Raw genomic sequence first — 16832 nt, 5'->3', positions numbered from 1 at the left:
TTGTTTTGTTGCCATTTCTGCTTTTTTAGCCTGTTTCGCTCTTTTCGTAATTTCTCAATTTTTTCCTTCATTGCTTTTGTAGCACCTGTGTTGTCTGGACCAGTAGAAAAGCTACACTCGCGAAGATACTAGATACTAGAGTTGAAATTACAATTATAACAAAAAGTTTGCAAAGAGTAAACACTTTATTTTGTACAGTTTCTTCTATATGTTAATGTAGAAATGTGAATATGTTGCAGTCAGGGTATGAATGAGTGTGTGTAAATGAATAATTAAAGAAAAGAAAATAACAAAAACATGTAAATATGCAACGAAATGTACATTCAATAAGAAACAATATGAAAACCAGTGTGGAAAACCAGTATGGAAAACCAGTCAATCAACAGTCCTTGTGTTTGTTTATGCAAAATGATTCCTTTCCTCAGTGTGGAAAAGATTCAACTTATCTGTCCACGCGCAATGTTGCAAAGTTCGGGTTCAACTGCAGTTGAAGAAACCTTATGTCAGCTGGCCAGGCTACCACAGGTTAGATGCTCCATGCTCCAAGATCTCCATGGGAAGGCTCGCCATCTTGTCTGAGTCTTCTTCAAATCCAACATAAAAACCAATCTACACAAAAGTGTAATAGATTCAAGGGGTTAATATTCAGTATGTTAAATCTACGTAAAGCTTTACTCTTATATCTAAATTTACAGGTAGAAAACCGAACTGCCCTAAAAAGTGGTTACCTTTCCGCTGCCGCGCAGCCGTTAAGTTATACCAAAATGCAATTAGCCTATACGGCCAACAAAACCCATATGGACAGTATATACGTACATATAACTCGGTAATAAACGCATTTTCAATCATGTAAAATGCATAACCACACACAAAATGCATAGCAACACATAAAATATATACATTACTGTTACATTTCTGTCGAAGTGACATGTTTTACCTTATCTAACGAAATGTCATGAGCAGCTAACATTTAACCAGAACTACGTTAGCTATACAGTTTCAATACACGGTTTCAAACAAGTTATACTACTATACAAACAAAAAATATGAAAATACAATGTACATTTGAGAAATAAAAGGTTGTAGTGTTAAATAAATGCTTCGACTGTTTTTTTATATGCTCTTGGAGTTTGAACTTAGTTACAGTATGAAGTAGTTAAACTCACCGAAGCTCTTTCTTCATCAAAAAATTATTGAACTCCACTCTCTGCTTATATAATGGCAGGGTGAGACGAAATACTTGTCAAATTAAAGAAAATATATCAAAATCTTACAAAAGTAAATTTCTAGTTCAACTTTCTTTCATAGAGCTCGCGCTACTTGCTTTCAACGGTTCTGGAAATGAGAGAATTCCCTGCGCATGTGCAGTGCGCATAACGATTTTCTAGCTGGGCTACACTTTTATTTCCCTTGAATGTTTCTTCCTAGCTCTTCTTCTCATTTACTGGTAGTTGGCTCCTCCATACTCTGCTCTAGTGGACTATCTGGAGGGGAGTCTACTGGTAGTTGGCTCCTCCATACTCTGCTCTAGTGGACTATCTGGAGGGGAGTCTACTGGTAGTTGGCTCCTCCATACTCTGCTCTAGTGGACTATCTGGAGGGGTGTCTACTTCTTGCATTGCATTCTGCACTGTTCTGGACCTTCTTGACCTTTCCTGAGCTTTCCTCCATAACTTCCTGCGATGCCTCTATTCCCTTGGTCCTAATTCTCCTATTTTTCTGACTTTTTTTGTTTTGGAACTTGTTCTTCCACCTTTGTCTCTCCTTCTCTAGATTGTCCCTTCTGCTGTCTGGATGACTTTCTATTCTCTGTCTTCTTCTTTTTCTTTGATACCCCCTATTTCTTTTTCTTTTGTTCCTCCACTGACAGTTTGCGTCTAGCCATGTCTGCCTACAGTACAGATAAAAGCAATAAATATAAATTAACATTTGTGTTGATCATTCATTTTATGCCAGTCAGTCAATTTTGTATAAGTATTATGCCAATATTAGATCATAAACACATTCTGTGTTTATTATGCAGCAAAATAATGAGGTTTAGCTTAAACATCATCACCGTCAGACGCCCATTCTGATGGAGTTGACGCCTGACGGAGTTGACGAAATGAAACGTTTTTATTGTCTGAATCGTATCCCGTACACTGGAGCCATTTTGATTTTTCCCAGTTGCTAGCTGCCTACATAAACTCACCTAAAACAGCTACATTTATTTCACAATTCTTATTTAAAATAATCATTCTTGGATGACAAAGTTGACAAACAAAACCTGTGACGACAGTTATATCAACTTAGTTTGCTAAAAATAAATAAAACTGTTAAACTTACGAGACTGTACTGTAGCATGTGCTGTACTGCTGCTGGTAACTAACTAACTCTGTAACTCGCTAAACGAGGTACGACGAACAGGGCAAGTGAAATTTCGTCTTGGGAAGGTGGTCATAAAAATCATGTCGGGCTGTTAAGTAGCAAGTTCAGTTGCAGTGCAGCGTCTGGCTGCCGGCGCTGGCGGCTTGGAAGCTAAAGAGCTAAATAGCTAGTAAGTGGATTATTTGCCCCAAATATGTTCATGAGCAAAGTACACAACAATCAATTGTTTATGTTGACAACAACTCATGTTCTACAGAAACATCATATAATTCATATCAGCATGCTAACGTTATATGTAACTTATTTGCAGCTAGCTAGCTAGCTACTATGTGATCTAATGGCTTTTCAGTTAAGGTGTTTGAATGTATCCTCAAGTGCAGTCGCGAAAACCATCAAACGCTATGATAAAACTGGCTCTCATGAGGACAGGAAGACCCAGGACAGGAAGACCAAGAGTTACCTCTGCTGCTGAGGATAAATTCATTAGAGTTACCAGCCTCAGAAACCGCCAATTAACAGCACCTCAGATAAAAACCCACATAAATGCTTCGCAGAGTTCAAGTAGCAGACACATCAACTGTTCAGAGAAGACTGCGTGAATCAGGCCTTCATGGTCGAATTGCTGCAAAGAAGCCACTACTGAGGAAGAACAACAAGAAGAAGAGACTTGCTTGGGCCAAGAAACACAAGGAATGGACATGAAACCAGTAGAAAAAGAGTTTTATGAAATATTCCATAGCTAACCTCCTTCATGGATTCTTGTTATGTGACCCAAGAAAGCAGAATAACTGGACTCAACAACAAACATGCTCCAAGATTAGTTTGGTTTATTTTTATTTTATTTTCTGATACTCTGCAAACGGATGTGTCATGGAAAGAGCTAGAAGGTTCCTCTATGCCCAGTTGCAGCAGGAGCAGGAGGTGTCGAACACCAGGCCGGAGGCGCAGTGCTGCACGTAGGTCCTGCCGCCGGCGCACTCGTAGAAGGTGCCCTTGTTGGTGGGGTCGGGGAACATGCCGTTGGCCTTGCCGGCACAGAAGCCGCTGCCGCCGCTGCTGCTACCACCACCGCTGCTGCTGCCGCCACCGCTGCTGCTTCCGCCACCACCGGGCTGGGGCTGGGGAGGGGCATGGGCGGTGGGGGTCACAGGGGAAAGAGGCTTGGTGCGGGAGGCGCAGTCTTGGGGAGGGAGAGAGAAAGGAGACAAGGTGAATACCTCATAGTGTTTTAGAACAATTACTTGCAATAGGTCATGTTGGGGATGAGTACTTTTTTAGTATGCATACTTTTGATTTCATTGACTGCTTTTAAGATTGAAACCTTTCAGTACAGCAGAGGCGTTTTTAGTCTAGGATGAGGATTTTTAAGATTAGCACTTCTTAGAATGAGCATCTTTGATGGATGATGCTTCCATGGAGATCATAGATGTGGCTCTGTATGTGTGAAGTCCTGTCAGTTGAGCTTTGTTTGTATATTGGCTGACTCTTGGTCAATGATTGAGGGTAAAATCCAATTAAGAGTGAAGCCTCTAATGCTACACCGGTCACACACTGTTGATTTAGGTTGGTGAGCTATCGCTGAGTAAAGTAGTTTAATTAGGTTGGTGAGCTATCTCTGAGTAAAGTAGTTTAATTAGGTTGGTGAGCTATCTCTGAGTAAAGTAGTTTAATCAGGTTGGTGAGCTATCTCTGAGTAAAGTGTAATCAGGCTAGTGGCTCTTACTTGGACTGGTGCCCAGGCCGCTCCTGATGGTGTTGATCAGAGGGTATCTGCCCTGGCCGCAGAAGGTGCCGCTGAAGTCATCCAGGTCCAAGCTCCACACCATGGCTCCGCCGAACTGGCTCTTCTTCAGCCAATCAATCTACAACGGCCCAGGTGCAGTTTCAGTGTCACTGTACACTCTCTCACAGCCAGATGCGTATTCACTGCCTATTTCTAATCATGCCATGCAACCATCTCCATAAATATGGAGAAACCCACGTTTTTATCTTACTTCCCGCTAGCCCTCACCTTGGCCTGGAAGCTCTTGACGTTGTCGTAGCCGACCCAGGTGAGCTGGGTGGGGCTGTAGGCGTAGGGCACCATCTGGGTGGAGTCCCAGGCCTGAGTGGCTCCTGGAGTCTTCAGGAAGGAACAGATCTGGAAGGGGGAAACACCAGCAGCTGTTAGAATGGCAGGAACCAATCACAAGCTCCAATAAGGACTACATATGCAGCTGTTAGAATGGCAGGAACCAATCACAAGCTCCAATAAGGACTGCATATGCAGCTGTTAGAATGGCAGGAACCAATCACAAGCTCCAATAAGGACTACATATGCAGCTGTACGCACAGAGATTAGCATTTAGCATCGATGTAGGGGAACAACACAGGAACTTAGCATTCCTGTGATCTCACAGAGCTGAGGCAAAGCATGTTCCAATTAATAAATGCAATGTCCAGAATCAAATCAGCACAGCAACATGGCACCATTAGGGAACTACACTCACGGCTCTGTTGTGCAAATTAATGTCAAGGTGAAGTCGGCTCAGCTCAAAGCACACACCTCATAGTAGGCCCAGAATCTGGTTCTGTTTAGAGTAAGGTCAAAGCACACACCTCATAGTAGGCCCAGAATCCAGCCTGCCTGGTGAAGGGTCCAGCGGGTCCGGGTCCGTTGGCGGTAGCGCCAACACCGTTGTTGGAGGCACTGGCCAGTTTGAAGGTGTGGCCGTAGGTGGCGAAACCAACCAGCAGCTTCTCAGCGGGGGCACCCTGGCTCTTCCAGTAGTTCATGGCGTAGTCCTGATCATGGCACAGGAGAGTGGGGTTAGGGTTAGTGTTACAGTCAGATACATCACAGATGGGTTAGGGTTAGGGTTAGGGTTACAGTCAGATACATCACAGATGGGTTAGTGTTAGTGTTACAGTCAGATACATCACAGATGGGTTAGGGTTAGGGTTAGGGTTACAGTCAGATACAGATCACAGATGCTTCTGTCTAAAGGTGAGTAATCCGGTAATTCACTAGAACATATTAATTCATATCACACCTGTATTCTGGATCATTTATCAGCATCTTCATGCAGACAGTGAGTGCGTGAGTGCTTGAGTGAGTGAGTTTCAAAATGGGTACATTCAGTTACGGTGTGTGTCTGTATGTGTGTGTGTGTGTGTGTGTGAGTTTTACCATGTTGAAGTAGATGAGTGATCCCTCGTCAGCGGCGCCCTTGTACAGGGGGCTGTTCTCACCAGTCTGGTGCTCCCAGGACCCGTGGAAGTCATAGGTCATGACATGGAAGTAATCCAGGATTCTGACAAGGAGACGGAACTCAGGTCATATGGCTCTGGCTCTAACTACCAATGGAATGTGTGTGTGTGTGCATCTGTGTTTGTGCGTTTGTGCGTGTATGTGTGTGTTGTGTGTGAGCGTGTGTGTGTGTGTGTGTGTGTGTGTGTGTGTGTGTGTGTTGCTACATGTTGTTTCCAGACCCAATTGAACTAAATTCATCATTAAATAATCTGAAGCATCATTTACTTACACCCCCCCCCAGCCCCACCCCCCCAGCATTCTGTCTATTTGAAAACTGATCCAGACTCACTTGCCGAGCTGGGGAATCTGGTATCCAGTGTCGATGGTGCCCTTGCCGGCAGACACGGCAGCGGTCAGCATCAGACGAGGACGGTTGGTCTTCGTGGCCTCAGCCTCGAAAGCAGACAGGAGCTCCTGTGCACATCACAAAAAACAAGTTAAACCGTCAGTAATGTCAAACTGGGCATCCGGTCAAACATTCAAATCATGACAAAGGAGTCAAAGATACACACACGCACGCACACACACACACACACATAGGCATTCCATGATGGTGACTTGTTGTATTACAGTACTGTATAGCATAGAAAACCTGTCTAAAATGGCCACCCACACACACACACACACACAGACTGATCAGTAGTTCTTACCTCGGCGAGGGTGGTGTAACACACACACACACACACACAGATTGACTAGTAGTCTAGTAGTTCTTACCTGGGCGAGGGTGGTGTAACGGGTCTTGTCGATGGCAGGGCTGCCTCTGGAGCCGGGGTACTCCCAGTCGATGTCCAGACCATCAAACTCATACTGCCTCAGGAACTTGATGACGGAGGTGATGAAGGTCTGACGGGTACCAGCAGAAGCCACCATAGCAGAGAACCTGGCCAGAGAGAGAGAGAGAGAGGTAGAAAGAGAGAGGAAGGGGGAGAGAAAGAGGGTGAGAGATGGCCAGGGAGGGACAGGGAGAGAGAGAGAAAGAGAGGGAGAGAAGAGAGAGAGAGATGGAAAAGACAAATCAGAAGAAAGGGAGAGAGAAAGAGAGAGAGATGATGAAACTGCTGGCTAGCAAACAGTAACTGTGATTGTCCATATGAAATACATTTGGAGGAGGTCGCCTCTCACTGTCTTGGTTGGTGAGCAGTACCTGTGACCACAGAGGTGACAGAAATGCACTGAGAGATCATCACTTACTTAGGGGTCCCCATGTTCCATCCACCGATGGCCAGGAGGGTCTTCAGCTCGCTGTTCCTGAGGGAGACATCAAGAGTACTGTGTTGAAGCCAAGGGCTTAAGCAGTGGATCAAGACAGAACAACTGACCAGCTTTGCCTGCCTGCTTTGGGGGCAGTTATGGTCTAAAGGCTCAAGCAGCTTTGGGGGCAGTTATGGTCTAAAGGCTCTAGCAGCTTTGGGGGCAGTTATGGTCTAAAGGCTCTAGCAGCTTTGGGCCTCCTTCACCTACGTGTCTAGCCTAGGTTGTCTGAGCACATTTTGTGTGTGTGTGTTGTTGCTCTCTGCCACAGACACTCACTGGTTCTTGAGGGTTGTGTTTGTGTGTGTGTGTGTGTGTGTGTGTGTGTGTGTGTGTGTGTGTGTGTGTGTGTGTGTGTGTGTGTGTGTGTGTGTGTGTGTGTGTGTGTGTGTGTGTGTGTGTGTGTGTGTGTGTGTGTGTGTGTGTGTGTGTGTGTGTTGTTGCTCTCTGCCACAGACACTCACTGGTTCTTGAGGGTTGTGTTTGTGTGTGTGTGTGTGTGTGTGTGTGTGTGTGTGTGTTTGTGTGTGTTGTTGCTCTCTGCCACACACACTCACTGGTTCTTGAGGGTTGTGAGTGTGTGTGTGTGTGTGTGTGTGTGTGTGTGTGTGTGTGTGTTGTTGCTCTCTGCCCTAGACACTCACTGGTTCTTGAGGGCCTGGAACTCGGCGTAGAGTTTCTCGTCGTCCCACTCAAAGCTCTTGATCATGTTGTTGTCCATGGTGGCGAAGGCGTAGATCAGGTGGTCACAAAGGCATGGGTCCACGTTGGTGGGGAAGTACTTCCCTGCTCCAGGTCTGTACTGTCCCCAGTTGGTGAAGTAACAAGACAGGAGATAGGAGGATCCTGGGTACGGACAGAGAAGAAGAGAAACGTCACTCCCAGGCCCGATACACTGACAGGCTAAGATACGCTAAGATAGAGGCTTTGGCGTGTGTCGGGAGATAGCTTACCTAGCTGCGCGTGCAGCAGGAATGCCAGTCCTGTGACAGAGAGGAATGAAGATATGTATTATTATTATATCATAGTATTATAGCAGCATTATACACGTATGACATTCACTTGCTGTCTTTGGACTAAATCCGAGGTACGCCATCTGGTTATTGGTTTATGACTCGCATTACATTTACTTTTATCATTAAAGCAAGCAGTTATGCCTAGACACATATTTCACGGAGGCAAAAGATAGGTAGACAGGCTTTTAAAAAGAATCCGTCCCTAAGAGCTCTGGTGAGAGTTCACCATACAGAAATCCTAAATCCATTCTAAAAAAGTGAAGTCATTAAGTCAGTTTAAGGGTTCCTGGCCCCCATATCTTAAAAGTTTACTCAGTTTCAAATACAATACAGAACAGTTTGAATGTCACTAATCCAGAATGAATGCATATGTAAATGTGGAAAGTCTAAGTGTAAAAATGTTCCTCAGTGTAACGAGAGGACTCAGTAGCACGAGGACTTACTTACCAACGCAAAGGAGAAACTTGCCCATGGTGACTCTGTACAACTACCAGTGAGCTCTCAGGCCCTTATATACTCTCAGAGCACCCTAACTTATCGCCCAAGCTCTCCCCCTGACATTTACTCAGGCGCTAAAACAATAATCTCTTAATGAAAGCTCTTAAATCAGCAGGATGAAGGTGTTTGTCCAAGGGTATTTTTGCTGTGCTCTCTCTCTCTCTTTGTGAAGCTGATAATGTGCCCTTGATTTGAAATCTAATGTCAGCAATATTCCCCTTAGTCTGCACCTGTTCTGCTCCTACCTGCCCAAATGTTAGAAAATGTAACGTTCATTTTTCAATCTGGGACCTGTGCTGTATCATTGAGTTGTATTTTGTATTTATATTTCTATATAGGCATTCATGTCACAAAATCATTACAATATCCACGTTTACAATGAACAAGCAAGCCAACGCACTGTTGTTTAACAGTATAGGTCTATGGTGTGGCTAATGATGATTCCCTTTGCTATAGATGAGATTTATAATAATAATAATTGTCGGGTTTTAATGGCACACTCGACACACTGCCCCCCAGAGCCAACAGCTGCCATCGAACCCATGACCTTCTTGCTGTGAGGCGGCAGTGCAAGCACCTGAGCCACCGTGCCATTCAAAGGTCTATAGTATGGCTACTTATGATTCCCTTTGCTATAGATGTGTTTAACAGTAGAGGTCTATGTTATGGCTACTGATGATTTCCTTTGCTATAGATGTGTTTAACAGTAGAGGTCTATGGTATGGCTACTGATGGTTTCCTTTGCTATAGATGAGATTTCCTCTGCTGTGAGCTCAAATTGGCCTCTCTTTCACTCATAAAATATTTAAAAATTTCTCCTGCTGTTGGGTCTGGAGGTGACAGAGATGCTCATAACGCACTTCTAAAAGTGTGTGTGTGTGTGTGTGTGTGTTTGTGTGTGTGTGTTTGTGTGTGTGTGTGTGTGTGTGTTTGTGTTTGTGTGTGTGTGTGTGTGTGTGTGTGTGTGTTTGTGTGGGTCTGGAGGTGACAGAGATGCTCATATCGCACTTCTAAAAGTTTCCGTGGTTGCATTATTTGAGTTGTAATTGTAAAGTGCAATGGAGCATGTCTTATCACACTTCAAGCGTGATAGGAAAACTCAACTCAACAAAAATTAAAATAATATTGTTTTTTTTGGCACATGTACGCCAGACTTAGCACAACTTCACCTGCTGCTCAAGACCCTCAGAAGTTTATTAAACATGAACTTTAATTGATGAAGTTTATTAAACATGATATTTTATTGATGAAGTTTATTAAACATGAACTTTTATTGATGAAGTTTATTAAACATGATCTTTTATTGAGGAAGTTTATTAAACATGAACTTTTATTGATGAAGTTTATTAAACATGAACTTTTATTGAGGAAGTCAAGTAAATAATGAAAGAATTGGAATTGCAAAAGACACGCGTTAGATAGCTTGTGTGTTGTTGAGAATTGCATAATATTCTACTATAACCTCCCAGGTAACGTAAAAAGCCTTCCTCAGGTGCTTTTTACGCTTGTGTGTGTGTATCTTGGAGTATAGACTTGCACACACACCTAGTTATATGGACATGATTGATCATTTCCCCTAATACTGGAAAAAGAATCGCTTAACATGAGCATTAACTCAGTATTGGCACTAACATTGTCACAGGTATGAGCTCACAATCTCTGCGCTTGTTTAAGAATAGCTGGGATAGCAACCGTGGTGTACACCACGCAATCCGCCTCTATATATATAACACGTGTGTGTTGCTGTGAGTTGTTCGTGCAATAAAAACTGACTGCAGTCAGCCTTGTTTGTTGTTTGTTTGTTTGTTGTTTGTTAAAATGTGGGAGATGCTGTGGCTGCAGAGCAGCTGGCATTCCCGGGTCGGAACATTTCTTCATTTGTAAGTGTGTGTAAGTTAGACATGGTGATTTGGTCTGTCTGTAAATGGAAAACATTCTAACATCACAGGGCCATCGTGATCGCCCAAAGGCTAGCCATGTCGAGTATTACAATTGTAAAAACTGTAAACAGTGAACATTTTTACTTACAGTTTTTTCCAATCATTTTAACTCTTGTACCAACACCATGTACACATTCCCAAAACACTTTACACATCGAGCACACCAGTAGGCCATGTGAACCAAACTGTGGATACTTGCCCCTATGCTTAGATACAAATGCTGGCAATGACACCTTCTTCCAAAATTCATGGATACCTGTCCCATTCAATGTTCACTACCAGCAAAACACTGTGGAACTACAGCATTTTTTGCCAATGTTTAGATACTCTGTTCAGAACAGTTAACTTTCAGTTAAAAACCTTACTTACAGTAATTTAGATCACTGTGGATGGAAAGATGCTTTGTTTAGACAGACAAATTAAATGATATGCTCGAATAAGAAAAAGAAAAAATTTAGCAGAAGGTTTATTTAGATTATTTAGTTTGTTTTGGCTTGCAGACTTCTCACTATCTCTAATAGTAATAGAGTCTATAGAAGGCAAACATAGATGTAACTGTTCCTGAAAAGTTGTTTCCACTATTACAGTACTGCTCTTTAAGTAAGTCATATGCTATCAGTGAAAGACAGTGATTGAATTTACAGTAATTACAGTAAATTTGCCACACTCAATTTTCTATTGTGAGAGGCAAACCGACATATCAACACTGTCTTCAGATACTTGGCTTGGATTGACGTATTTCCAAGATGCAATGCAGAGGAGAATGTTACCGTAAATGCGAAGTTCAAACATGTAAAACTTTGACATCAAATGCAGAGGACAGAATGGATCAGCATTACTGTAGGGCTACAGCAGACTTCTAGTGGTATTACAGTACTTTGGTAGACTGTATCTTGTGTTGATTTATGTAATTTACTGCATTGGAAATACTGCAGTAAATACGTGGCATATTCATGCCCTTTTGTTGTAATGTAGTAAGCCTATATAGTGCAGTAACACATGCAATTCTAGCATATGGCTGTAATGAAACATATTGCAGCATTTTAGAATTCTTTGTTTACTGTCATATTACAAACTTTATTACTGTAGTCCAAAGAAGTGTTTGTCTGTGTGTGTTTTTTCTCTTTTTTTAATGCAACACTACAGTAATCTATGCTAAACTGGAGGACACAGCAACATCTTATCGATGCAATTAGCAATGCTCCAAGTTGTTAGTGTTTTTTTAGGTCATTCTACTCTGAGAGGGAACATGTGTTAAAGTTACGGCAGAATTGATTGTGGTGTGGTTGTTGTAGTGCATTTTGCACCAAAAGTTAACTGATATGCAGAGGTGTGTGTCTGTAAAGCCCACTGTGTTAAGTGTTTGGGAAAAGTATCCATCCGTATAGGTACAAGAACTAAAATGATTGGAAAAAACTGTAACTTTCAGTTCAAAACCTAACTTACAGTAATTTAGATCACTGTAGATGGAAAGATGCTGTGTTTGGACAGACAAATTAAGTTATATGCTTGAATAAGAAAAAGTATTCTTATTTTAGCAGAAAGTTTATTTAGATTATTTAGTTTTTTTTTGCTTGCAGACTTCTTACTATCTCTTATAGTAATAGAGTCTACAGAAGGCAAACATAGAACTGTAGTCCAAAGAAGTGTTTGTCTGTGTGTGTTTTTTCTCTTTTTTCAATGCAACACTACAGTAATCTATGCCAAACTGGAGGACACAGCAACATTTTATATATGCAATTGGCAATGCTTCAAGTTGTTAGTGTTTTTAAGGTCATTGTACTCTGAGAGAGAACATGTGTTAAAGTTACGGCAGCATTGGTTGTGGTGTGGTTGTTGTAGTGCATTTTACACCAAAGGTTAACTGATATGCGGAGGTGTGTGTCTGTAAAGCCCACTGTGTTAAGTGTTTGGGAAAAGTGTTCATGGTATTGATACAAGAGTTAAAATGATTGGAAAAAACTGTAATCTGAAGAGAGACGTTGAATAGCATCTGAGAAGGGCACGTAGTCTTTGCTTATAGTTCGTCAGTGTACTGCTGTGTATTTATCAGTATGCCTACAAGGATAAATAGTGTGTCACATACTGCATGTTTAACCCTTTGATGCACAAACTATACAAGCGTCTTCTGATGCAAGGACATGCATTCATTTTCTCAAATTTTATGCATGGCTGAGTGTCTGCTGTATCTTTTAAAATCAATGTATTCTTCATTTAATGTTCCACAGTGATGCAAAGATTTACAAATAGACATGACACAAATAGACATGAAAAAAAAATCAAGGAGTTGTGGTAATCAATAACAAGATTTTGAATGAGCACCTGGCGTATTAAATTAAATGAAAAAGATATACAAAAGAAAAACTCAGCCATTCATGAAATAAAAGGAAATGAAAACGGATTTTTGACCCATGTTGTAGAAGGGTAGTGGCACAGTGGCACAAATTATTTTTTATTCAAAAAGTAATTAAGGAAAAAGGAAAATAAGGATTTATGATGATCAAAAACAAGTTAATTGAGGAATACATGGAATACTGAATAATGAAATTAATTTATTGCAGATATAGAAGTCGAGTGACACTTGGTCCAAGGATATGTTATCACTTATCAGACAGCAAGCAAATTCGCCTTGTTCCAGACTCCGGCCACTGGGTGGCGGTAACCCGCAAATCCATAACACGGGGAAGAGCAAAAAAGGAAGTAGACACCGATGTACCAACAGAGGTGCCCTGCCTTGCCTTTAAATATCTTACTGAAATATTGAATTTCGTCTTTTACAGTGGCAAAATCTAACTGCGACAATGACGAAATTGGACATGTTGAATTTGTATCTCAATGAACGTTTAAAGGTGGCTGCAGATGAGATATTTCAGGTTATCAAGGACACGATACTAGAATATCAGAACGAAATCGCCCTTACGAAAGAGGAAAACCGTGACTTAAAACAAAGACTGTCCGATGTCGGTACTATCTCCGCTGGCATACAACGAGGTAACACATTACATTTGTCTTGGTTTGTTTACAAAATGTCCATAAAGCTCATAGTGTGACGCTTGGGATCTTGGAACGTCTGGCCTCTTGTATCAGTTTAGAAAGCGTCAACAAAGGCCTGTATAAGGTTGTTGTCCTCCCCTCTAACAGATGCCTGTACTAATGCTGAGTCATACAATGCAATGTTATTATGTTTTAATTTGAAATGTAATGACTCCTCTTTTCATGTTCACCCCTCTCACCAGTGCTTTCTGCAGAGAGACAACATCTTGAGCTTGAGCCTCCGTCTGCCTGTGAATACGAGGACAGTACCGGACCCGTCCCGGACCCACCAGAATCCCCGGAAGTAATAGAAGTGAAATATGAAGAAAGCTTTCCCATCCCGGTCACACCTGGAGGAGAAGAGCCACAGGAGATACCAGTCACGACACCCCCCCTCTTTAATACTGACAATGAGCAGCGGCTACCCAACACCTTCCCAAGTTACTCGCCACATATGTCAGAAGCCAGTGAGCTGGATTCCATCTCAGTTGGCCCGTCACACCCAATCAAAACAGAGTCCTGTTCTGAGGAATGCAGTAGAATAGAATTTAACACAGAGCAGCCACATTCCAGCTCCATGCGTCCTGATTGCGCTGTGGAGGACCGTGGCGTAGGGTACCTGCCACAGAGCTGTGTCCAGGGTCCGAGCACTCTGTGTGGGAGAGACCTGGCCGAGCTTCCGTCCCAGACCTCGTCCATGGAGGCCCACCATGCCCGCGCCGGAACGCCGTTTTACTGCTCGCTGTGCGGTAGGTGCTTCGGCAGCGCGCGGGACATGACCATTCACAGGCAGTTGGCCCACGGCAAGGAGAAGCCGTACCGCTGTGGCGTGTGTGGCAAGAGCTTCCGGTACTCGGGCAAGTTCAAGGAGCACCAGCGGATCCACACGGGCGAGAGGCCGTACCGCTGCCACGTGTGCTTCAAGGGCTTCAACCAGACGGCACACCTGAAGGTACACCTGCGCATCCACACCGGGGAGAAGCCCTACAGCTGCCCGCTGTGTGGCAAACGCTTCAGCCAGTCCAGCCAGATCAAGGGGCACCTCAGGACACACAGCCGCCACAACACATTCACGTGAGACGTGAGCCAACACACAGTCACCAAAACACACTCATGTTAGCTCAGCTACACGCTATCTAGCCTCCTGCGAGAGAGGGCCAGGTGATTGCTAGCCTACTGCCAGAGACGCCAGGTGATTGCTAGCCTACTGCCAGAGACGCCAGGTGATTGCTAAAGACGGCCAGGTGATTGCTAGCCTACTGCCAGAGACGCCAGGTGATTGCTAGCCTACAGCCAGAGACGCCAGGTGATTGCTAGAGACGGCCAGGTGATTGCTAGAGACGGCCAGGTGACTGCTAGCCTACTGCCAGAGAGGGCCAGGTGATTGCTAGCCTACTGCCAGAGACGCCAGGTGATTGCTAGCCTACTGCCAGAGACGCCAGGTGATTGCTAGCCTACGGCTAGAGACGGCCAGGTGACTGCTAGAGACGGCCAGGTGATTGCTAGAGACGGCCAGGTGACTGCTAGAGACGGCCAGGTGACTGCTAGAGACGGCCAGGTGATTGCTAGAGACGGACAGGTGATTGCTAGAGACGGCCAGGTGATTGCTACAGACGGACAGTTGATTGCTAGCCTACTGCCAGGGACGGACAGGTGACTGCTAGCCTACTGCTAGAGACTGCTAGCCTACGGCTAGAGACGGCCAGGTGACTGCTAGAGACGGCCAGGTGACTGCTAGCCCACTGCTAGAGACGGCCTGTGCCCTCCTGGTCTCTCAGGGTCAGGTGGTCATCTCCAGCTGCATGGCTCAGTGCTTGAAAATAAGTCAGCCTTTGCACAATTCATTGGTGTCAGATAAATCATCGGCTGATGGTGGCCAAAGGATAATCAGATAAATCATGGGCTGATGATGGCCAAAGGATAATCAGTGTCTTATTGCAGCAGGCACATTCATAGGGCTGAATCTTGTGTTTGTTACCTTAGGTGAAGAGGGAGGTATCGTCCGCAGTCGCGACACCGGCAGCTGAGAGGTCGCGCCCCCAGCGGGAGCTCCTTCCTGCTCCACCCTCGGGCCCTCAGCTGTTCATACTGGGTCCAGTGACGTCACAGGGGCCTGTGCTGGTTGCTGCTCCACAGGCTCTGGGTGCCAGCCTCTCCTCTGCCGCTCCTGCTCCAGTACGAAAACAGACCCGACATGTTCTTCACAACAAGTGCAAGAAATGCGGGCAGTTCAGGACAGCAGAGACTGGACACAGCCAGTACAAGGGAATTATATACTGCCCCTCTGTAGAGGCTGTTCCCAGGGAGCAGTGGTTGGAGGATATTAAAAAAAGAAAATGCATGAAATAAATGAATAAATTGTTCCCCCCCTCCCAGAGGCATGAACACTGGGCTAGTGCCCCTCAACCCCTTCCCATCCCAGTTTCACACACAGTTCTGTATATGTTTTCTGTTGTACATTATATATTATTATATTATTGTTGTTGTTTAATTGGTTATTGAAAATAAAAGTTTGTTTACAACAAAAATGTATATTTCCCCTTTGTTCTTTTGTGTTTTGTGGATAGAAGGATGTATTAACTGGAACACAAATATTTCGTGAAACAATTAAAGTACCTCACACATTACTGTACATGAACTTGCATTGAAATATTCAATGTAGAATTATCAATATCTCACTAATATAAGGTTAATAAAAAGTAATATGCAAACAAATTGTGATTTTCAGTAATAAAAATTTACTTTGCAGTAAATAATGCAAACCTCAATTTCTGCTAACGGTTAGACTCGAACCGGGAACCTTGTGGTCAACTCTTATCTCATAAATGCATATATGCATTGAAATATTCAATGTAGAATTATCAATATCTCACTAATATAAGGTTAATAAAACGTAATATGCAAACAAATTGTGATTTCCAGAAATACAAATTAACTTTGCAGTAAATAATGCAAACCTCAATTTCTGCCAACGGTGGGACTTGAAACTCATATAAATGCATAAAAAAACAGAAGTTTAAGGTTTAAAAAAGAATTTATGATGTACATCAACATTAAAAAACTTTAGTCATGGAGGATTAGGCCATACAAAATCCCTTCTTTTTTTCTCTCCTTTTCCTCTCCTGAAAGTGTCTGATGAAATATATGCCCTTGAAAAGGCAAATGTCATTGTTTTTCATTATTTTTGGAGGAAAATAGTAGCAATCTATAACAAAATGATATGCTTATCCTACATAGACTAGTTCTTTGGTACTTTTGTCATTTTCAGATTTGCAATGACGATTGCTGGGTAATAATATGTATGTTGTTTCATCAGTGTTTTGAGAACGTTTCAGCACTTTGACCGTCTGTTTACGTTACCGCGAGTCCAAGCACTATCCATGTCTCTGATCGCGTTCTCTTGGACCGGTCTACTTTCCCAATACAATAGCC

At 43.2% G+C, this 16832-nt stretch overlaps 2 protein-coding genes across 8 annotated transcripts; one reads left to right on the top strand and one right to left on the bottom strand.

Moving 5' to 3' along the window:
• Window positions 1–3227: 3227 nt before the first annotated feature.
• On the bottom strand, window positions 3228–8401 carry LOC105898120 (acidic mammalian chitinase-like). Its single transcript, XM_031567100.2, has 11 exons — window positions 8377–8401; window positions 7867–7896; window positions 7558–7759; window positions 6854–6910; window positions 6377–6542; window positions 5949–6073; window positions 5537–5660; window positions 4966–5151; window positions 4379–4507; window positions 4091–4229; window positions 3228–3547 (listed from the first exon to the last, which is right to left on the bottom strand). The coding sequence occupies exons 1-11, from the start codon at window positions 8399–8401 to the stop codon at window positions 3261–3263; spliced, it is 1470 nt and encodes a 489-aa protein (XP_031422960.1). The 3' UTR covers window positions 3228–3260.
• Window positions 8402–13063: 4662 nt separating this feature from the next.
• LOC122132910 (zinc finger protein 234-like) lies at window positions 13064–15506 on the top strand. 7 transcript variants are annotated; one of them, XR_006152420.1, is made up of 3 exons: window positions 13064–13358; window positions 13604–14561; window positions 14781–15377. XR_006152420.1 is itself a non-coding variant. In XM_042707831.1 (3 exons), the coding sequence occupies exons 1-3, from the start codon at window positions 13169–13171 to the stop codon at window positions 15385–15387; spliced, it is 1065 nt and encodes a 354-aa protein (XP_042563765.1). In that variant the 5' UTR covers window positions 13064–13168; the 3' UTR covers window positions 15388–15506. The 7 variants fall into 7 exon arrangements, 2 of the variants coding, with proteins under 2 accessions (XP_042563765.1, XP_042563764.1); XR_006152422.1 differs by having other exon boundaries at window positions 13604–14727; window positions 14875–15377; XR_006152421.1 differs by having other exon boundaries at window positions 13604–14748; window positions 14875–15377.
• Window positions 15507–16832: the final 1326 nt, after the last annotated feature.

The sequence above is a fragment of the Clupea harengus genome, chromosome 5 (assembly GCF_900700415.2).
Source record: "Clupea harengus chromosome 5, Ch_v2.0.2, whole genome shotgun sequence".
Lineage (NCBI taxonomy): Eukaryota > Metazoa > Chordata > Actinopteri > Clupeiformes > Clupeidae > Clupea > Clupea harengus.
This window is presented reverse-complemented; position numbering and strand designations above follow the sequence as displayed.

Excerpts from the sequence above, each read along its gene's own strand:
- LOC105898120 (XM_031567100.2), bottom strand. The coding sequence starts at position 8,401 with ATGGGCAAGTTTCTCCTTTGCGTTG. Across the intron at positions 7,897-8,376 it reads CAAGTTTCTCCTTTGCGTTG|GACTGGCATTCCTGCTGCAC; the intron begins GTAAGTAAGTCC and ends TCTCTGTCACAG. Across the intron at positions 6,074-6,376 it reads GTTACACCACCCTCGCCCAG|GAGCTCCTGTCTGCTTTCGA; the intron begins GTAAGAACTACT and ends TGATGTGCACAG.
- LOC122132910 (XM_042707831.1), top strand. The coding sequence starts at position 13,169 with ATGACGAAATTGGACATGTTGAATTTGTATCTCAATGAACGTTTAAAG. Across the intron at positions 13,359-13,603 it reads CTCCGCTGGCATACAACGAG|TGCTTTCTGCAGAGAGACAA; the intron begins GTAACACATTAC and ends CCCTCTCACCAG.